Raw genomic sequence first — 22,613 nt, 5'->3', positions numbered from 1 at the left:
GAACTCCACAATGCAGGGAAGAAAAAAAAAAAGTCGCTGCACAGAACAGAAGAGAGCAGTCTTTCAGACTTGATACCTTTCCCTTGGGGACAGATTTGGCAGGGAGATTTTGCCAGCTTACATCCATATAAGATGTTCTGTGTCATTTGTTTGTCAGTGGATCCTGTCATAGTTTTCACGCATCAATTTACATGACAAGGATCAGGGATCTATTCCAGGGAAGCAGTTGTAGGTTTACACTGGGAGTCACTAAATGGCAATGTGTATCCCATGTGCAACCTCCTTCCATTCCCTTGATTTAGGTTTGTGTTGGTAAAATACCCTAATACCTTAGAGGTGACAGTAACAAAATTTGCATTTGTACATAACATTTGAAGGAATGTGTTCTCTATCCATCTCATCTGATGAGAAGGTGGCTGACATGACTATAAAGGAAGTAAGAGTGTTACAGCCTGATTGTCCAAGGGATATTTTTTACTTCTGGAAAACAAAATGGAATGTCATCAGGATTCCAACAGTAATGTGACTTGCATTTTACTTCTTTCACCTACTATTCTAGAATTCATCCTCATTTAGTAGGACTCAGATTTTCCAACACAGGCAATGCCTCAAGTTCTAGCCTGAGCATATAGTAAAATTCAAGACAAATACACCAAGAATCTGAGAATAAAGAATATGTGATAAGCCTGGGTAATATTTGGCAGAATAACTCTGATCCACCTCTGTGAGAAGAGGAAGATTTTTTAGGTCAATTTTTTTTTATTTTTTTTTGACAGAAGCATGAAAGAGTAAACTGTGAGCAGAAATAATAGCACAAGTCTCTGGAAAAGACACGTTGGTGGGATAATTGTTTTGGGATGGGATGAACAAAAGCAGCAGTTTATTCTTGTCTTACACACATGGCACAACATACAGAACCAGCACAAATAACTTACAAAATCTCATACACCATGCTTCCTCTCGAACAGTTTCTATTAAGTTACAACACCATAACAAATCAGGTATTTAGTTACGACAGATTTCCATACATGGATAGCCTCCCAATCAAGGAGTTATTGTTTTTGTAAACTACTTAGACAAACATCATTTTTTTACATGTTTAATACAATACAGTATCTTTAACAGAGTTCAAGATATTCACAGTGAGAATTGAATACTTTATAAAACAGCAGAATTTCTCATCTCAAGACAGGTCTACATTCGCTCCTGCCTTGTCTGGTTTACAGATGTGTTACAAGTCTTCTTTACTCAACTTTCCAAGCTAAACATTGCTTTAAATGAAAAAAAAAATCTATTTACAGTTTTTTCAATTTAATAAAAATTTCTTTGCTTCCCTTTCCCATTCCTACCCCCTACCCCCATCAATGACTGCCATTTAGCTGGTAGAAATATTAACCCTCAGGCTGCTATATAAACTTTTAAACAGTTTTGATGGCAACTTGTTAGATGCAAAATGAACAATGGTCATAGCCCATCATTAACTTTAAAGGGTAGATTTTTTTCTCCTGATGTCAGAATTTGTGTCCATTGGAGACAGATGACACCTGTCATCTGATTTTTAGAGATAATGTGTTATTCATGGGCCAATATACAAAACCTCCTTTCTTTCTTTTTTTTTTTTAATTGCAGGCAATCCCACTCCACCACGCTATTTGGTGCAATCACTTTCATTATGAAGTTTGTTATGTCCTTACTAGAAATAGTAACAACTCTGGCCGCATGGTACTGCCTTAAACTCTCCCAGACAATATTAAATCAAAGAGTGTCTCCCCCTATCTATGGTGCCATTGTGCTGGGTTGTCTCACAAGAAGAGTTTTGCTCTGTGATTCCACTTCAAACCCCACTGAAGCCTGTGGGCATCTTTTCTTTGACCTAGTGTCTTTGAATTATATCTACTTGATATAATTGGGTTGGCAAATTCTAGCCCTTGAGCAGTTCATCAGCTTTCTAAAGAAATAAGCAAAAAAGATTCCTCTCCTTTATACATACAATATGCATTTTTTTACATTGAGTGTTATCATAGAAAGCATGTTTATGTTATTTTGAAAATGAATTTTTACAGAACTTTATAAACACTGTCATATCAAACATTCTCAAAAACTGGATAAATTACTGACACAAAACCTGAAAGAGCCTCAATAGAATTCTTCCAGTACTATTTCTATTCTTGCATATTTCATATTTCAGTGTCCTTTACTGCAAATATAATTTGGCCATATGGGAACAGGGAAAAGTCAACAAATCTCCAACAGTTTTGAATAAGACCTGCATCCGTTGTTCAATGAGCGTAACTGAACATCTAAAACACTTTTTTTTTCCTGGCATGCCCATTCTCTTACCTTTACTCACATTGAGCAATACCTCAATTCCCAAATAGTTTCATTCACTTTAGTGGGATTACATGTGACAAAATGACATATGCAAAAATACTGAAAACTGTTTTCCACTTTTTAAATCATTCTTCAGTTAACAACTAACATCATCATATTCTTCTTTATATATAATGTAAAAATTACATAGGAGTAGTATTTGCAAACTTCTGTATCAGAAATCAGTGTACAAACTTTAGGAAATAATCTTATAGTTGTGCTATAGTTCTGACAGCCTAAAAATGTATGAAGTGTGACCAAGAGTAAATTTCACAGGCCTAGATGCTTTGTTTATATACTTGGGTTTTGACACTTTATATTCCCCTAGCCTGGCACAATTTAAGTTTAAGCATACATATGTCACACTAGCATGAAATTATAAAACTTTTTCTTACCACCACCAATTTTCAGTACAATCAGTAATGGATATTAATGCATATCAGCTAAGTGAAATGCACTTTTCAAGTAGTTTGTCTAACATAATACTGTATAAATTATAATGACAGTTTGTTTTCCTATCCTGCAAAAGTTAAAAAATGCATTAAACTTTGTATGTTGTGAGTAGTCTTATTGACTGTAATGATATAACTCACAGCTCAGGAAGCTAAACGGCTGAAAAAGGTTTTGTATTCTGTCTCACTATTTTCTTTGTTTTTCATTTAATGAAACAATCAAAAAGAGAAACTTCCTTATTGAAGTTTATACTGCTTCAGAAGTTTTAGGCTATGTAAACTACAGAAGAATATAAATTTAATCAAATTAAGTTAAAGCCTAATGAAATAGAAATTCCTTTATTTACTCTGAAAATTTAGTTACCTTCTATTTTGATAATTCAATCCAGTTTTTACTCCCCCACCCCCACAAAAAAAGTCTTGTAGTTACAAGCCTGTAATTATACATAGCAAAGAAAAAAAACTGCTCCTTGCCTATGGAAATATATATAGTTTTTCAAGTTCCAACCCCTCTCTGAACTGCTAACCATCACACAACATATGCCATTTGGCAATTTGTCTCCTAGGATATTCACAAATTTCCTTCCAGTGTTCTCCACCTGTTCCTTCTGCTGAATATCCCAAGGTTAACCGGCCAATGACCTCTTTTCTTGACCCTCTATCTGAATCTAAAACCAAAAATTCAATGCTGATATCATCAAGGCCCTCACAAGGAATGTCAAAGACAAACAATTCATTGAACACTGCATTGGGGGTACACTTCTTCACATGGGTTTTCTTTTTAGAAATTCTTTTCTTACCATGGTACAGGTTCACTTTGACATAAGGATCTGCAATGAAAAGAAAGAACACAGATAAGCTATTGAATTGTCATTTAGAAATTCCTTGATCTAGTTGATGGTAAACTTTGTAATATACCAACAGAATTATGTCCCAGTGAGGGCTAGTTTCAAATTACTGAAGATGATTTGTCTCATTCAGTTTTTTTTTTTTTTTTTGTATTTGCTTCTGAATTAGTCTGTAAGCTCCTTTTATGGTCACCAAATATGTAATCAAGACAGTCAGTAAAGTTTAGGACATAATTCATCTAACCAAATGCTGGTGACTCCTCCATGAGATAAATCCTGCCCTGTAGTCTGTTAACCTTCATGTTTACATCTCTACTGCCTCTAAAAGTGGTCTGAAAGAACATAAAATTGTAATGAATTCTGACAAATATATATCACTATATATTTGCATGTAATAGAAATCTGCTTTTCACACATTTTACAAGTAGGGGATAATCATTAGTGTTAATAAGACTCATGGAAAGCAAAGCCTCAAAACCAAGAGAATAATCCCATGCTGATAGAATGGATGCAATTCATTTCAGTTGTGGATCTTTCAAAGTCAATTAGTTTGATTAAATTTCTCCCACCAATTTTTATTGAACAAATTTAACATTAAACTTTAAATGTAAGGCTACATTTCTTGATAGGATATGTACTTGACTTTATGTCTGTACTGTACTATTGAAAAAGGGAAGAGAAAATATCCATATTTTAGCTCTGTTAAACAATTTTGAGTGTTTGCAATCCTCAGAATTTTTCAACTGTTTCAAGATTCCTTCATTATTGTCTTCAACAGTGGCTATACTTCTTCTTCGGAGCAATTCTAAAGAACACTTCAGAAATCATCCATTTCAAGTATATTTATTTTGCATTTATATTTACACGTATTTCAGTGCAAATATGTACCTGTTTCCAAAATCTCATGGTGCAGAGATGCAATACAAATCGCTTTCTATCAAGTGAAGTAGTCTATGCAAACAGTCAGCTAATAAACATCAAGAACAGTTGAACTTTTTTTTTTTTTAAATTTAAGTGAAATTAAAATTGACCCATATTTAGAAATTCTATGCCAAAGCTATCAGACTGAAATGGTCAGATAATGAAAATTTTTTTGTTTCCTTGGATTGACAATGGTTTGACAGGAGTAAGGTATGATAGAATACATCTTCACTCTCATAATCTATCATCATAATAAACATTTTAAAAAAATGGCTTTATATAATTAAAATGTTCATTAGCTTTGGATTGAGAATATGCTACACAAGCACTAAAAATATCAAAATCAGTATCCATCAGCGCTTTCATGCCATTGTTCATTTCTTTTTAAATGAACTTTTCTGACTGTTATTTCTGGCTAATAGATAAGGCTGGAATGTTCCTCTTGATTTTATTAAGACTACTAGGAGACCTCAGCACCAATATTTCTTGGTGTTAGAAGTAGAAAGACTGTATTATTGGCTGTAGTAATTATGATTCAGTAGCTCCAAAGGCTACTTCCTCCTTCCTTCAAGAAAATCCTGTGTGTTGAAAGAGTTAAGTCTTACACAGAATCAATAGCAGATGTGCTACAGTTTGTTTAGTCCTCTGCTGTGTACTGTTCTTCTTGTGTGTTTGTCTTATTCTCAGGTGGTTAGTATATTGCATTTTAAATTTTATGTTATATTATCTAGCATTAACGTGCATCTAAATGCAATTCTAGTATTGACTTCAAAGAAAGTTTCACTGAATGCAAAATGGCACAAGACCAGGAAAAGGGACTGCAAAAGCTTTAGTATACCCCAAGCAGTGGGATAGTTCACCTTTTCACCTTGCCAGATAAATGTTAATGCTCAGTGGGCCAAATTCAGCACAGATGCAACTGGTTGCCTTTTTGGATGCTAAGCTGAAATATACCATAATATACCCTATGAGGATCTCACTCAGTATTGATCGTCATAAATAAACTGATCTTTTGTCATAAATAAAAGCTTTTAGTATCCGCAAACAACATCCCATACTTAGGTCAGATGGGTTCTGTTCAAGACAATGACAAAACTCATTGGCTTCCAGTGCTAACAGATGTCGTATTTTTTCTAATGTGTTTGAAGAACAAATTTCTAAAATATATACTCTGCAAAATAAAGCATTGACCTAGATATGAATGAAATTAATAGGCTGCAAATAATACAGACACGTTTCTGGGCTATTTTTAATCTTTGAAATGTCACGTTTCAACTGTCTTCTATCTGTTTATTGTACATTCTTTGGCCTTATTCATTAGTAAAACCATTACCTGATAATCCTGACACATCAGATTTAGGTAGATGCCTGGCTTTTAAAACAACAACAGTTAGCGTGTTTGTTATAGACTGATAACAGAGAGAGATCAGTAATTCTCCACGCCCAGATGATTTCTGAGGAAATTAAAGAAAAAAAAAAAAAAGAAAGAAAGAAACAAAGAAATAAGACTATTTACGAGCAATTATATTGACCATGCTTGAAAGTAGAGCTAATAAGATTTCTAAAATGTCACATAACTGTGCATCCCAGACTAGTGTAGAAGTATATAATTTATGGAGCTATGCTGCTTTGTCTAGCAAATATAATTTCCCTGTACTATAGTTACATAACTCTTATCGTTAGCTATTAGACTGAACAAAAGTAAATAAGTAAATAAATAACTAAATGAAAATATGGGTTGACATGACATCATTAGCTTCACAGATTAGAAATGAAATCCTACATCCTGAGAAAAAAGTCTCAGTGAAAGAAAAACACTTTAAGAAAAACAAACTTCTGTGAAAGCTATGTTGAAAAAAAAAAGAATAAAGGTAATATACAAAAAATCTTCCATAAAATCTTTTTATCCATTAGCTATTCGAAAACAATTAGTGAAATCTCATCCCTGACACTTTCTAACGTAGTATAATATAAATGGAATAAAGATGAGATCAAAGACTTTCTCTATGATTATTAGATTTGAATTTGCAGGAGTAATTTAGTTCACAGAAAGGAGGAAGTCAAGGGAAGCAAGCAAAAAGAATACCTTATATACCAGAAAACCCAGTAAATTATCAACAAAATATCAGTGACATAGTTATAGTTGTAACATAGTGATAGAATTGCAAAATAATGATATTAGTTAAAGGTATGTGTCTGGTAGACATTTATTTGATTTGTCAGCATGCTTGCTCTTTGAAAACAATCAGATTGAATGTCAATATACAGTCCACTTCCTTAGCAGAGATTAAAAGACGTGTGTGTGAGGCATGTGCATTTCTGTGGTTCAGCTATGATTGTGGTCTTTACATTCTGAAATGAGACAAAATTATTTTACATATTTTTAGCGTAGTGAAGTTAATATGCTTTGTCATTGACTTCAGTGAGGTTTTGGCATCTCCCTCATATCTTACTGTCCTTAGAAGTGCTACAGCCTCTGCCATGGTTGTTAAGAGAGAAAAGGTAGTAACAACACTGAAGTGAAAGAACGTGCTACTGCACCACCAGTAGAGTCTCAAAGAGGTTCCAGTTCCTTCAATAAAGACTATCTGTATTCTTTAAGAACCTGCTTATCAACCCTTGGAGATGAAGTGAAAGATTTGCATTGATTTCAATAAACTGATAAAACATGATTTCAAACAGAAAAGAGGAGTAATAACAATAATAATAATAATAATAATAATAATGTATAAATCTTTGCATTCTTTCCTGTAATGTTCTTTTATTTCATTTGTATAGCTACCTCCTTATGCTGCCATTATGGAAACATCTCAGTAGCTTACATGGTAAACTTGTACCCTTCTCTTTCCAATATGCTAGCACAAGAATCATAGCTAAAACTAGTACAACACTTCTAAATTTTAAATAAGAAATATGTTACCCTAACATTTCTTTTGATGATCTCTCTGTCCATTAGCATCCTTCCTTCTGACAATTCAATTCCTTCAAGGGGGATGAGGACTTCTCCAATGACATCATCTCTGGAAAACCTGTCAAAGCTCAAGATCATAAAGTGAAGTGCTAAGTCTTGAATTTGGCTGTAGGGGATCCCATAGAATGTGAAAGTCTCATCAAAAGCTGGATCTAAGGTTTTTCTCAGCACTCTGGTTTTCACCTTGTGCTTTTTCTCAGGCAGGATTGTCATTTTGATGTAGGGATCAGAAGTCATTGACTGTTCATCCATTGCTGGCAGCCCATGTGCTTCCTTGATGTTCACTACAAATGCCTTTTTCTCAAAGTTGTACTCTAAAGAGAAAAAGAGTGTTCCTAGCTTGTCTTGTTTTTCTTCAGATGAAAGGGATGTGATGGACTTTAAACTATCGGGGGATACTGAATCTTTCTTACTTTCTGAAAAGTGTTTCAGAGACACATTTTCAAGATCTGGAGAGCTCTGTATTTTAGAGGTTGTTTGGGGGAAATTGCCATTTAGATCTCTTTTCTCTAGGTCTAGACGGAGAGAATTCTTAGGCATTGCCAATTTGTTCTTTGCTTCACTTTTATCATCTGCTCCAACCTTCTTCTTACTGTTGAGATTCTCAGGATAAATATCAACTCCCTTCAGAACATGGACAAACTTATATGGAGGGGTCTTGTTGGATTTGGAAGATTTGCGCTGGCAGCAGATCCAAGCAAAAAGGGAGACAGAGAAGACAAGGCCAAATGCACTGAAGATCCCAACCACTGTAGGAATTTCATCTGCAAATTAAATAAACAGCAACAAGCACATCAGCAGCAATGCCTTGGACTCTGTGTGATATTTAATAAAGTAAGAATTTAGCAAAACAAACTGGTACAAGATGGTAATAGCAGCAGAGTCAATGGACTAAAAGTGCTTTGCATTGTACGTATCACTCGCCACCTTCAGGCGTGAATGTGAAGTCCCATACAAAGACAATTGCTATGTTAGTATTTTTCCATATATTGGGTGTCTGGAAGGAAAATACTGTTCTCATCCTAACAGCAATAATCATAAGTAATAGCTCGACTATCTCATCCCTCTAGGTGTAGTTTCTGTGTTTATATGTCAGTGAGTAAAACTAGTTCAGGTTTCAGCTTTGAATTTATGTAGCTTTGTTGGTTAGGTAGTACAGATTCTGAAATACGTGTTACTTATAGATACATCATCTGCTTTTCACACCACTTCCTAGAACACTTTGTACACTCAATTAACTCATTCTTATGGTCTGATCCCATAACTGCCTGGAGGTATCTCTTGAAAAAAATCTGAGTTTAATAGGAGGTTATAACACTCAGTTTCAATGGGATTTTCCATACTTTGCAGGAAAAAGACTACTAAGAAAATTTAGGATAATTATATACCGTGTATTATACAGATGGATGTGACACTGGGCAGTTACATGTGAGTCCAAAGCTGAAAAAATTGCTTAAGTGTATCACTGATACCCATTAAGCTTTGAATTTAAAACACTATGAATCAAAGCAATGGAGAGTTTACAGGAAGGATCACTACTTTTTAGGAGTATATAAGAAAAACATTAAACCAGAATTCTCCTCTAGCTTAATATGAATCCTGTACTAAAATACTGAATGAAGAGAAAACTGAGCAAGCGTTACAACCTCAATTGTCACGTGGATACATTAGTTACATATAGAGTATCATTAGCCCTTCACAAGCATGCATTGAAAGGGCAAATGAGCACAACTAATTAGAAATCCAATTTTGCCCATAAGTAACACTACTAAGTGAGTTTAAACCTCCCACAATGTAACAATAAGAGCTTAATATTTATTCTCTGCAACAATGGAGACCAGTAGAATATTAATGGAATGATATTGTTGATGCATAAAGGCAATTGTGTAACAATTCTGGTTCCTCTAGCAAATAATTGGCAGATCCTCCTGGATGAGAGAAGCAAAACTATCCCCCTCTATGAATTACCAAATCAGGTTCATCTAGGTAAAATCTGGACAAATAGATGTGCTACCACCATAACTTTGCTTTTCAGTGAGATGAGTCAAAAAAAATACAATACCATCACAACAAAGTAGGAACAAAGTGTTCCAGCACAGAAGGAATCAGGCCTGGCTATTAATTGCTTCTAACAATGCTCATGCCACTTCACCTTTGCCTACAAACCGTATCAATCTACATACTTAATTATAAGAATTTAATGAGATGACTGAAAAATATATACATAATCAAAAAGTATTTTTTCTAAGTTAAGCACGTGGCTCTGAGTTTCAAGAATTCTCTGAGCTGCAGAAATGTAAATGTACATGGTATAAAGGTAGAAAGCAAGGAGTAACTGAAAATTAATTAGAATACTTTAAATAGCTTTTAAGAAAGATTTGCACATTTTCAATACTTTTTCATGAGATGACAATTAAAATTTTTATAGTAATGGAAATTATGCTATATTTTTATTCTACAAATACTGAAAGCAGTTGTAGAATCAATTTAGTATTTAAAATATTAATTAACTGCCTTAAATAAGCAAATAGATGAGGATGATGTCACAAGCGTAGTTAGAAACATTAAGTGGGTGGGGTAGGCAGGAAAGAAGATGTAACGGTAACTAAAATGTTTTTATATCTACAGCTAATTATATTACAACCTGAATTTCTTGCTGTTGTCATAATGTAAATCAGTTAGTTAGCATTCAAGGCAGTGTATTAATAGGAAACATCACTTATTGATCCTGGGAGAAATTATTGTTTCAGTTATGTGATGCAAATCTGGAGTCACCTCACTTAAGTCAGTGGAATGATCCTTGAATTAAACCATTGCTAAAGCAAATAACATCCAGGCTAGAGTCAATATTTGTAAAGCAGAGTTCAGAAACATTTCTACTCACAGCTTTTCTGAGTAAAGCTGTTTAGTTACCTATTTCATAAGTGCACATTATGACTTTTTCTGAAACTTCCAGTATCACAGTTATTCAATGTGTAGAAATGACACAACTGAAAAGTTCATTGTTATCATTGCTATTCTCAGTGAACACAGATTAATCACGACAAAGCTGTTTAGCCAAAAACACTGGAATCCTGTATTTTCATCCTCCTAGCAATGTTCTTTACAGGACTACATTTCACTTTAACTAACGGTTGACAAGTCTTCCTCTATGACAAGTAAAAAGGAATGACAATTATTCCAAGAATGACAAAGATTTTCTCTTTGGCACAAGATGCGTTTACATCATTTAACTCCGAAGCCGTGCTACTTTAACCGAGACAGAGAAAACAACCTCAAACCTCCGTCATCCAAAAACGCACCTAGTCAAACCTCTCCATCTCTCCCAGTGATTTAACGCAGGGAACAGATAGGGGGGAAAGGAAGAGAGAGGGATAAAAGGGAAAGAAAGCAAATTCACCCAACTTCTGGAATCGAACAGAACTAGGGGAAATCAGGTTCCTCCCAACACGCCGCGTGCTGGGAGTCGCCGGGGTGGCTCAGCAGAGCCTGCCTGCATGCTCTTCTCCTGGGGAAGGGAGCAGCCCCCAGCAGCCTCCAGCCCCTCTGCCGGGACGGGGATGCGCTTACCGAAGTGCTGGCGGCTGGCCGCGATCGGAGCCATGTTGGCGGCGTGCGCTGCCCGCGGTGCTGGGGATGCTGCCCGCTGTGCAGGGGATGCTGTCCCCGGACCTGGGGATTCTGTCCGCGGTGTTGGGGATGCGGCCTGCGGTGCTGGAGCTTTCTGACGGGAAACAGGAGCCTCCCCCCCGGTGTCCAGAGACCTGCCCGGAGCTCCGAAGCTGTCTCCGTCTCTCAAACCACCCGGGCAGCCGGCTTTTCCAACGTGGTTAAAAAAAAAAAAAAAGAAAAGAAAAAAAAAGAAAAAAAAAGAAAAAAAACAACGGAAAACAAAACCTGGAGACACGAGCGGTGGGGAAGGTGGAGGAGGAGGATGCGAGGGGGCTGGAGGAGCGGGGGGAGGGGAAGCTTCGGTCCTCCCCTTTGCACACTGATATGCAACCTCCTTCCTGTTTTGGCTCTTCTGTGTAGCTCTGCCCTGAGACTGAAGACGTGGCTGAAACCCAAATTGACGCAATCCTGACGCTACAGGGCTGAAATCAGCACGTTTCCCACTTACCATCCCCCCCTCCCAACTACCACACCCTCCCTCTCTTCGTCCCTTCTCTGCCCTCCCCCCCCCCCCCCCCCCCCCCCATTTTTCTGGGATTTGAACACTCACTCATTGATTATTTTAACTGCTGTGCTGCAGGATATGAGCTCCCACCCTCTGTCGGACACAGACAGGGGAATGCTAATGTCTGTGATTCAATGCATCTTGTGTAATACACGGGTGTGTCTGTTTTGCTGGGGTAAGATCTGTCTATCTGCTTATTTATCTATCAGCTGGACAGGCTACAATGATGTGAAGGAGATGCCAGCTCAGATGGTCCAGATGCCTTGGCTCCAACTGCAAGGCAGTTTTCTCCTATGACTGACGTGATACACTTACTGGATTTGAATCACGAAAACTCCTGATGTGTTCTCCCTGTCCCTCCTCCCTGATTCTCCCCACCAGCCACTCCGACATAAAACCCTAAGCCCTCACTTTGCAAATATATTTCTCTTCTCCTCTTAACCTTTCTTCTTGTCTGGGAAAGAGCTGACTCTACTGAGATACTTCTGGATTTTACCCAATTTACATGTCTGTCTCCCATTCTGGACTAAGAACATGTGGGGGGATGGAAGGGGCAGGCAGGCAAGAGGAGTGGAGGGAAACAGAATAAGAAAGCAGAGCTGTCTGTAACTAGAACCACTACAGCATATAACAAACCAAGCTAAATCCTGGTGCAACAGAGCTGCAAAAGCCAGCACCTGGCATCTGACTCCTGGATTCAGAACGGTAGCAGCCAACTTTGGAGCCCAACTGCTGCATAAATGGGAAACAGATGTAGTTGCTTTTCTAAATAACAAAATCCAGATGCAAGCGTAGTCTGGCATGACCCTGCCCCGCAATGGGCTGCTTGGACCTCTTGGCCCCCTTTAATGCATGCTCTTGCTTCGTAATGAAGCAAGTAAAGCTCCTTGAAGTTCAGAAATATAAAAATGGGAAGGCCAAAGAATCATGGCAAGGTATTGTCCAAACACAGCTGAATGAAATGCTTGTCTAGTCCTGAGAACTGGAAACCTACTGACTAATATTGTTTATGCTTATCTGCTTCTGTTACACTTTCAGCAACTTGGCCTTGGTACGCACCTGCACAAAACTTCCATGAGCAATCAAATCCATTTCTCCAACCTTTTTTATATCCTATCCCATTTAATAAAACACAGAAAATAGCTTCCCACCACTGCTCCTTTATCAAACACCTGGAGTCCAATAAACTATTTTTTTTCAGCTTTTATGTGTGTTTTGGCAGCACAATTTGATCTGGGATGTTTGGGTTCAGATGCTGGCACCAATCCAAGTACATCAGGCTCAACTTCTCTCTTCTTACTGCCAGTCCTCCCTCCCCTCAGCCCTGCTATCGACTTCTCTTTCTCTGTCCAAAATTCATCCGTGCTCAAAATGTGCATCCATTGAAAGTAATTACATTTGATTTAAAACCACTTTCCAGGTATACAAGCCTCCAGACATGACTGAAATAAACAAGATCCTTAAATGAATTTAGAGTTAAATGTGTTTAACTGGGTTGTTAAACTATTATAAGCTGTCCCAGTGTCTTGACTTTAAGAACAATAGACCAATAATAAATATATGGTATGCCTTTCTAGGTTATTAATCTTATCTGAGCTAGGATACTGTGAGCATATATATGTTGACATTTGAATTACTGTCAATAATTTGTGAAGATGTTGATGATGATGACAGTTATTATTATAATTTTGAATGAAATTTGAGACATCCTTTGATGATATATACAAATGGATGGACCACATGAAAATATAGCAATAATTGCTTCAGGTTTTCTTCCTTTTAGTTTCTCGGATGTCCTAAAGGTATATAAAAGCTTTTATACAATTTATATGTCTTTATAAAACATTCAGAAATCATTTCCTTCAGGATACAGTTTTTTATTTTATTTTTATTTTCTGTGACAAATCTGACATGGGAAAGATACATGTTCTCATGTTCTTCCCCCCCCCCAAAAAAAAAAAAATCCTTGTAGTTCTTAGGTTTTAGACGTTTGTTAAAAACCCTACAGTGTTGGGTGCTGTACAAACATATTGTAAAGAGCCTGTCTTTTCATCTCATTTCTGTGCATGTGTAGCTCTTCAAAGCACTATAGAAAAGGTTTCACAATAACAATATACCAATTTTCTGTCTTAAGAAACTTGGAGCTGCCAAGACTGTGTGTGTACATAAGTATATGTAAACACATATGCAAATATGAAAAATATTTCTTCATTGCATTAGTCAGTGAAATAACAAATGATCATTTTTTTTACATCACTCATGAACTTTCTATATTTAATACATGACTCCACTTAATGGAACAGCGTGCACATCCCAGAAAATACTCGAGGAGGTGGAGCATTGAGTTGCTGACACATCCTTGAGACAGACACACTTTTTGCTCTCTGTTGTGCAAGCACCATCTAGTGTATGTCTTAGACCCATCACCAGATGACTAGCATACACCCATGTAAGTACCATAGACACAAATGTATGCAACCAATTCACTGCTTCTTCATGTACTTTGACAAGTGGCCAGAGGGAAAAAATCATCATGTGAAGCCTCTGTGTTTTTTAACCAGTTAAGTGACTACCTTTCAGTTCAGTCCCACACAATAATGAATCTCCCTTTTTGTGACTCTGCACTCTTCACATTTCCTTCTGTTCTGAGAATCATTGTTGATACTTCAGCAAAAGTTTATAGAGTTTGCAAATAGCTTTTCATTAAAAACTTGCATTAAGGACTCACCACCCTAGTAATATTCCCTTAAGTTTCCCAGCAAACTAAATACAATGATCTCACATGCTTCCAGCTCAGAGACGGAACACTAAAAGGAGCTGCCTGATATTTTGCCTGCACTGAGTCACAGTGGATTGATCATCAGCAAAATATCTCTGTGTATAATCTAGCTGTATCACAACAGGGCCTTTTAGTGGTCTGCAAAGCAGATTGCCGGTGCTCATGCGTATGCAGCGCACTCTCCTGCCACGCAGAGGGAAGGGAGGGTGGTTGCTAAGCGACGCGGCCTGTATGCTTCCTGAAGCAGACAGGCCTCAAAAAAGCATATGGAGCTGAAAAAGGGGGTCCTCCACCTGCAAAAGAACTGTCATCCTTCTTCAGATCCCCTAGCCTGGGTGTGAGGAAAGCCTGATCCTCTCCCTTTAAAAAAAAAAGAAAAGAAAAAAGGAAAAAAAAGAAAGTTATAATAAACAATATCCAATAAAGAGTCAACCAACAATTAAAAATAAAACTTTGTGATTTATATGTATGAGGTAAAGCTGGTGAAATGGCCCTTTTCCATCTCTGTGAAATGTTTCCCTGGAGCTTAAAGACAGTTTCACATTTTCAAAAATAGCATTTAGGATTGAGTTCTGTAATTGCCAGGTGCCAAACTACAGACATTAATTAATATTATTCGGCACCAATGAAAATCAAGCCCTCCAGCTACACTTACAGAATAAAACATCAGTGAGAATACAGGTGGAGGTCCCTGATTTGGAGGAAGTGCATAGCATCCAACACCTTTAAAAGTGAAACAACTTCAGAGCGATCTACAAAGGGATTTAAGCAGTTACACTCTGATTAATTTCCACTTCAGTTAGCTCTGCCTCCATTTGCAATAAGACAGTGGAAAGGGGTTAGCAGCCCTCCACGTCTCATCTCTCAACCTTTGACACTCCTTAGCTGTATAAAGACATCTCTGTGCGCCACATACACCCATAAGCCAGGATTTATAACCCAAAGACTCATCCTGCTGCCTACTAGGCCTTACAGACTCATCGATCCTCCCTGGGATGAGACTGAATTTGTCTGCACTCACAGTAATGTCCAGTGCTATATGAGATACTTTAGCATGACCTCCGGTTTCTGTTGAAGAATGCTGTAGGTTTTCTGGGCCATATTTGCCAGCCCCATGACGAAACAGCAGATACCACAGAATTCCTGAAATGGCACTAGATATAAAGATTTAGGGAACTGAATCACCTTCTAGCTGATATACCAGCCAGCTGATTTCAGACACTTTGGAAAGTCCATGCATGCCAGTATCCATGGATTGAAACTATTCTGGAGCCTTTGCTACAAAAAAGGTTTTGATACCAACAACGCTGAAAATAGAAAACAGAATCGGAACCTTATTTATGTCAGGAATCTCTTTTGCATTTTACTTATCTTTAGCTGTTAAAGTATAAATGAAATAAAGAAAAAAGTATCACTAGGGAATTAGGCTGAGAATATAGAGCAGTATTATGGTATTAAAAGGCTTGAATTAATTTGAATTTCATACCTAATTCATTCAGACTTACTTAGAAATCTCAGTCTTAATTAACAGATAGACCTTTTATGTTTTTTTTGTTGTTGCAGTGTTTGGTGGTTTTTTTGTGTGTGTTTAATTATTATTTATTTATCTATTTATTTATTTATTACCTAATTAATAAACATAAGGACTACGCTAAAACAGGGATTTAGTTGCTTAAACCACACCTAACCTCATTTTTATGAGCTTTAATCTAAAATTCAAACCTTGAAATCAGTGCTTAACTCACATTTAAGACCAGGAACACCTTAAGAAATCTTAGAACAATAAAAAGGACTTCCTGTAAAATGTTTACTTTTCTGGCCGTACTCAAGAACACTTGCCCAAAGTCAAGCACCTAATTCATTTCTTCACCTTGCTCACCTGCTTTGGACCCAGTCTCCAGATGTGCCTTGTGGAGCAGGTGCCAGACCAAAGAATCTAGAAAGAGTTACTGCCTTCCAGGAAAACAGAGGTAGGAGAGCGCCACCAAAAAACTCATAACCCAGGTTCAAGTATTTTCTGTGCTCTTGCAGGAATATCCTAAAAAACATTATTTACAGTACTTTAAAGGAAGAAATGGACTTTTGTCCATTGACTTTTGTCCAATGTGATGATGTACCGAGTCATGAAATAAATATGCAACGTAAGTGTAATAATCCACTAAGGATGGAAGCCTTCTTTCTCATCTTCCTCCCAAGCAATGTTTTCATATCATATCTATGGCAACTTAACATTACATGTACAAGCACTTTACTCCAGGGGAGGTTCAATATTTTGAGGTTCAAACATTGGAGAAATTCTCTGAAGCTTGAATTAAAGCCTGTGCACAATAGAGGGATTTACCAAGGGCAACTAATATATTATATGCCACATTCTATCTTAAAACTATTTTTTGTCTGTACTTCAAGGATTGCATGGTTCAATTAAGAAAATATATTACTATTAACATTTGTAGTTTAAATGTAAAAATCTTGCAACACATTGTTAAAACTTGAATGCACTTGCAATGAGAAATAGATAAAACTTAGGAAAGTGAAGTCAACAGTAAATAAAAGAGAAAGGGAAGGAGAGAGATTCTGAAGAGGACTTTATTATTGTTGTTGTTATTATTATTATTATTATAAGAAAAAAAGGACAAAAAACAACTAAAAGTCTGGATCTGGAAGTAACTGCTTGATCCTAAATATTCTGTAATTAGTGGGTGTCTTCATCACATATGAAAGCTCTGGTGAAAGTCAGACATTTAAGGCTAACGTGTTTCAAGTATGTAAATTAATATTACAATGTGAGGAGCTTAGTTTTCAAAAACAAAGTATTCCCAAACTTTGCTGAAAGTCTGATATTGTAGCCTTACATCTTGTGCTCCATTCTGAGTGATATATCCTCAACACGTGTGCTTTTCGGGGAACAGAAACACATGAAGTAAAAAGCTGAAATACAGTGTCAGTAAAATCTAAATTTTTTAAGGTGGGGTGGAGCTTCTGGAGCAACCAGAGAAGTAAATGGAAACTGTAGATGAAAAACAAGCAGTTAAAAACATTTATGAGACATGCTTTTATTTAACTAAATATAGCATCAGGAATTTTAAACTAAATAATTTTTACATCAGTACTGTGAGAAAAATCTCAATAATTTTCTTCAGACAGGATCTTCTGTGAAGCTATTTTATCCGCAATTGCAATGGCGGGCGTCCTGTCAATCAGGAGTGCATTTTAGTAAACATATCATAACCTTTTATTCCCTATTACCTGACACCTGATCACCTCCCCTGTTTCCTCATTGGCTGAGTGCTACAGATTCACAAGCTACTCAATACTCCTCTATACCATATATGTATAATTTTTTTTGATCAACCCTTTAATTTCTTCTTTTTCCTTTTTTTTTCTCTTTTCTTATGTTTAGAGAACTCGTGATCTTTGTTTTTTACTGTTCTCACACTGATCATCCTGTTTTTCTCAGTCTTCTACCTTATTTTGGAACAGTGAGGCCTTCTACTGTCCACTTATCTACTTAGCATTTCTCTTTATTATGACTACTCAACTACCTTTGAATACAGAAGGTTAGCTTTCTACTGCAAAAACACACTCTACTTCAAAAACATGTTCAACTGCAAAAACACAGCTTAGTTTCTCACAGTACTATTAAGAATAAAGTAGATACCTTTAGGAGACCAGTCTGGAGATCTTTGTTTTTATTCCATATGAATCTGCCAAATGGAGAAGAGCTCCATTTTTCAGTGCTGTCAGAAATGGGGTAATTTTTCTCCATTGCTTCTATGACTATTTCCTCCCACTATAATCTGTTAATGAACTTCCTGTACATTGATGCATCCAAATGATTCCCATACGCACCAGCAATATGTGGAAATAAAGATTTACTCTCATTAAATCGGTAAAATTTTTTGAAATGTGGTTTGAATGTAATGCAAAGCCTGAATTTGGACAAAATTCTATTGTAACCTAATTCAGAAGCAGAGAAAAAAGAGGGAGAATGAAAGAAGGGAGGAAAAGATGTTGCTCTGCACTGCAGGAAAACAAGGATGAAAAAATTAATAATGAAGTGATGCAAGCACTGGCTGACAAGCCAAAAGAGGAAACTACAACTACAATTCTGCTCCACTGAATTTGTGCTTAATATGGTATGCATCACTTCTCATGCTCTGGTTTTGATAGAGATTCTAATTCTTAAGCACATGAAGAACTCCAGATTGAGTTGTCATTTCATGCAGATAAACTGGGGAAAAAAAGGAAAAGAAAGTGGAAGGGAAGGGAAGGGAAGGGAAGGGAAGGGAAGGGAAGGGAAGGGAAGGGAAGGGAAGGGAAGGGAAGGGAAGGGAAGGGAAGGGAAGGGAAGGGAAGGGAAGGGAAGGGAAGGGAAGGGAAGGGAAGGGAAGGGAAGGGAAGGGAAGGGAAGGGAAGGGAAGGGGAGGGGAGGGGAGGGGAGGGGAGGGGAGGGGAGGGGAAGGGAGGGGAGGGGAGGGGAGGGGAAGGGAAGGGAAGGGAAGGGAAGGGAAGGGGAAGGGAAGGGAAGGGAAGGGAAGGGAAGGGAAGGGAAGGGAAGGGAAGGGAAGGGAAGGGAAGGGAAGGGAAGGGAAGGGAAGGGAAGGGAAGGGAAGGGAAGGGAAGGGAAGGGAAGGGAAGGGAAGGGAAGGGAAGGGAAGGGAAGGGAAGGGAAGGGAAGGGAAGGGAAGGGAAGGGAAGGGAAGGGAAGGGGAGGCGAGGCGAGGCGAGGCGAGGCGAGGCGAGGCGAGAAATGCTTTTTTCTGAAACATTTTATATTGAAGTCAAGACAATATGTGAATTGCTGAAGGGGGAAAAAAGAGACATTTTTAGGAAAGAGTACATTTTATATAATTCAATAAGAAATACCAGAAAAAAAAAAGTTTGTTTTTCCAATTTCATAAGCAGCAGACAGAAAATATTGTCCATTATTATGTTTTCAAATGATGTCCAATACTTCAGTGTGCCATCTACATTACATCTCTGACTCTTACCAACCTCTTGAACAGGGAGAAAGGCCTTATTCAGAGTCTCCTTTGGAACCAAAGCAATGCTTCACTGATTGATTCCTTGCAATGTAAAAATTTGGTTTTTGGTTTCTAAACAACCTTTTAGAAGCTGACTGTCATTTTATAAGTTCTGTTAGGTTTATACTTGTATCTATGGAACAGATGCTGCAGAAGGGTATGATTGGTCAGCTGTTTTCTTAATGTAATCAGAATCAGAAAATTATTCCTAAGAACTCTGTTTTCATATATGCTATGCCTTGTGAATGTTAAAATTAGAATTATATATTGGTACTCAAGCCTCAAGGTCAAGGAATTAAATTAGAAATCAGTTGTGGTCAAAGCCAAATACAAACTCTTAAGTGAAACTTGCCAAATACGACAAAATAAGAGATACAAATATATTTTAAGAGACAAGGGTTTTATTCTGCACTTACTGAAACCAAAGGGAACCTCTCAAATGAAGCACTTGCATCATAGGCAAATGTTCTATGATTCACGGGGTTACTTTGCTACTTACCAGTGAGTAACCTGAAAAACTGTCCCCTTTTTTGTTTTTTTGAAAATATCATGGAACCAGAAAATTTCAAATTGTTAAATACAGATGTAATTCATCTATATTAGCTAGAAACTAATATATTTGAGAAGCGGCTATCAATTTTTTGTGAGGGTTTGTCGAACCTCTAAATATTCCTAGGGAGGTACAGGCCCCTTGACAGTGAATGGCTTCTTGACAGAAGCTGTCCTTGTTATCTTTTGAGCAACTATTAGAAGTAGGCCTCGAGGATTCATGGACCACAGATCAATATATATGTATGTATATGCATATATATATATTAGAACCAAGAAAATAAATTATGTATTTTTCTATGAATATGAAGAAGTACTTTATAAAAATCTGCTGAGTCTTTCAAGGACAGTTGAGCTTCCAACCATAATGAGTCTGCAGAGTCTGTCTGAGAAACACTCATAAAAATTTTCATCACGCAAGAGTCAACCTAAGAGTCTAGGCAAGGTAGTGAAGTGGAAGTTAAAACTAGTGAAAATCCAGGAATAAGGAAGTTATAGGGTATTTCTTCTCCCTCATACACACTGAGACATACTGCCACCTTTGCTGGTCTTGCTAAGTGTCCTTCTTCATCTCCCTTAAAGATGGCTGAGAGGTCAGGCTCTGAGAATCTGTGATTCTCTATTGCTTTGCCTTGCAAATAGGCAAGTAGAAAGGAAAGAAGGAAACAAGTAGAGGCTTATTATTACTTTGGGTGGGAGTGCAGAGAAAGCACACAGCAATAGAAGACTATTTCCACCAATAAACGAGGTGGAAAGAGGTGCAGAAACATGACCCACAGACTAGAACTGACTTGTAGTCAGTAGCCAGATCTAACTAAAAATATTAGTCTGTCTCAAAATGTGCACTGTTCCTGCTTTTTTTTATCTTTTTTTTTCTGCTTTTCTAAAGAAATAAATTAGTCAACAATTTTCAGCCTGAGACTGCTGTTTTCCACTCCTATGAGGGAATGCAGAGGGAAGCTGAAATTACCCTTGCACCATCACTGAGAATAAAAATCAAAGACCACTGATGTGATGGCATTCACATCAGCAGTGGGGTACTTCTCTCTGTAGGAGGGCGACAGTTCTCAATGCCACTGTACATTAAATGGTTACCACAAAACTGAGGTCTCTGAGCCTCTGTATAGGGTATAAACCTGAACAAGATTTGCCTCATTTTAATGACTCACAGGAGGAGGAGAGAATGGAACGGACCACACTTCAGTCAAGGTTAAGAGCTGCAACTCTGCGGATTTTGGTGTAAAGCAGTGCTGTGACAAGTGAGGATGTCATCAGTGAAAAGTTGGCAAATAGGTGTTTTCAAGATGTTGAAGATGCATAGATTTTAGAGAGATGTGAAAGAAATGATGGGCAGATAGGCAAATATTTGGGCAAACATGCTTTTAGTAAAAATATCTGTGTAGCCTGAACTCATAACTACCAAACAATGCTACTTCTCTAAAATGTGTCATCTTTCTAAGTGAGCATTCCTGTGCTTCCCACTGCTCTCTGTTGCGTATGTATGCAAAAGCTGGAAGGAGCAAATGAAGGGTTATTTCGTATAAATAGCCTAGGGTTAAATGTAGGGACAAGAGTGCTGATATTTCTGAATTGATAGGAGAGAAAGAAAGAAGAGCCTAACCACATGAGAGATGGAGAAATGCACAATGGGAAATGTAGTTTGTATGACTCTTCTTTTTTATTAAAGGTGTAGGACAACTGAGTTTCCCACATGCTGATCAGCTTATGCCATTTTTCAAAGACATGTATCAAACGATGTCTAACAATAAACAAACAAACAAACAAACAGAAAAACACAACACCCTCTTAGTCAACAAAAGTTACCAGAACTTTAAGTTCTCTCTTGTGAGATATCATTAGTGAATGATCTCATATTGTGTTATTTCCTGCACTGGTATGAATAAGCTACTGGATCCCTTATGTAACATTCCCTGAATAAAATTCATTTTTTTAAGAAGTAAATTAAAATTGAATCTCTTCTCATGCTGCTTCCGTATACGAAGGTTTTGACGATTTTTTTTTTCTGGAGTAAGCAGGTTATTTTCTGAATGCTGCTAAATGACTTGATTTGGAAAATGCACTTACCAGAAGTAGCCCATGATAAAATGATATATATACTACATATACTACATATACAAAATGGCATATATACTACATATACTACAAGAAATTTATATATTATTACATACTTTATTTGAAGCATTATTTTATTTAATACTCCTTTTGGGTCAAATGATCATTTGTGGCCAGTTTACACTACTTTAAATAATTAAAACCATCTCCATCTGCTGTTAAGATATAAGCAAATAGTGTATCTCAGGTAAAAAATGCCTCAGGTAAAATACGCCCCAGCTTCTACATTCCTGGGGTTGGCTTTTTACCTTAGGCCGTGACACAGCAGATGTAAACTAGGTATATTTGTTTTCTCTTCTCTTGGCTGTTCTTACACAGCTCATTCATCAAAAGCTTTTCCCATTGCTTTATGATTTGATGAAGATGATACTTTCTGTACCTGCATGCTC

At 37.2% G+C, this 22,613-nt stretch overlaps 1 protein-coding gene and 1 pseudogene across 1 annotated transcript; one reads left to right on the top strand and one right to left on the bottom strand.

The window, feature by feature from the left end:
- LOC136789479 (syncytin-2-like) overlaps nucleotides 1-22,613 on the top strand; it is a 120,911-nt pseudogene that overhangs the window by 30,143 nt on the left and 68,155 nt on the right.
- Nucleotides 864-11,623, bottom strand: LOC125181676 (synaptotagmin-4-like). The gene is made up of 4 exons (XM_066989528.1): nucleotides 11,133-11,623; nucleotides 7,512-8,326; nucleotides 5,925-6,045; nucleotides 864-3,652 (listed from the first exon to the last, which is right to left on the bottom strand). The coding sequence occupies exons 1-4, from the start codon at nucleotides 11,164-11,166 to the stop codon at nucleotides 3,345-3,347; spliced, it is 1,278 nt and encodes a 425-aa protein (XP_066845629.1). The 5' UTR covers nucleotides 11,167-11,623; the 3' UTR covers nucleotides 864-3,344.

This window comes from Anser cygnoides, unplaced genomic scaffold, assembly GCF_040182565.1.
Source record: "Anser cygnoides isolate HZ-2024a breed goose unplaced genomic scaffold, Taihu_goose_T2T_genome scaffold_50_1, whole genome shotgun sequence".
Classification (NCBI taxonomy): Eukaryota; Metazoa; Chordata; class Aves; order Anseriformes; family Anatidae; genus Anser; species Anser cygnoides.
Note: the sequence above shows the minus strand (reverse complement) of the source record. Positions and strands in the feature narration are given on the sequence as shown.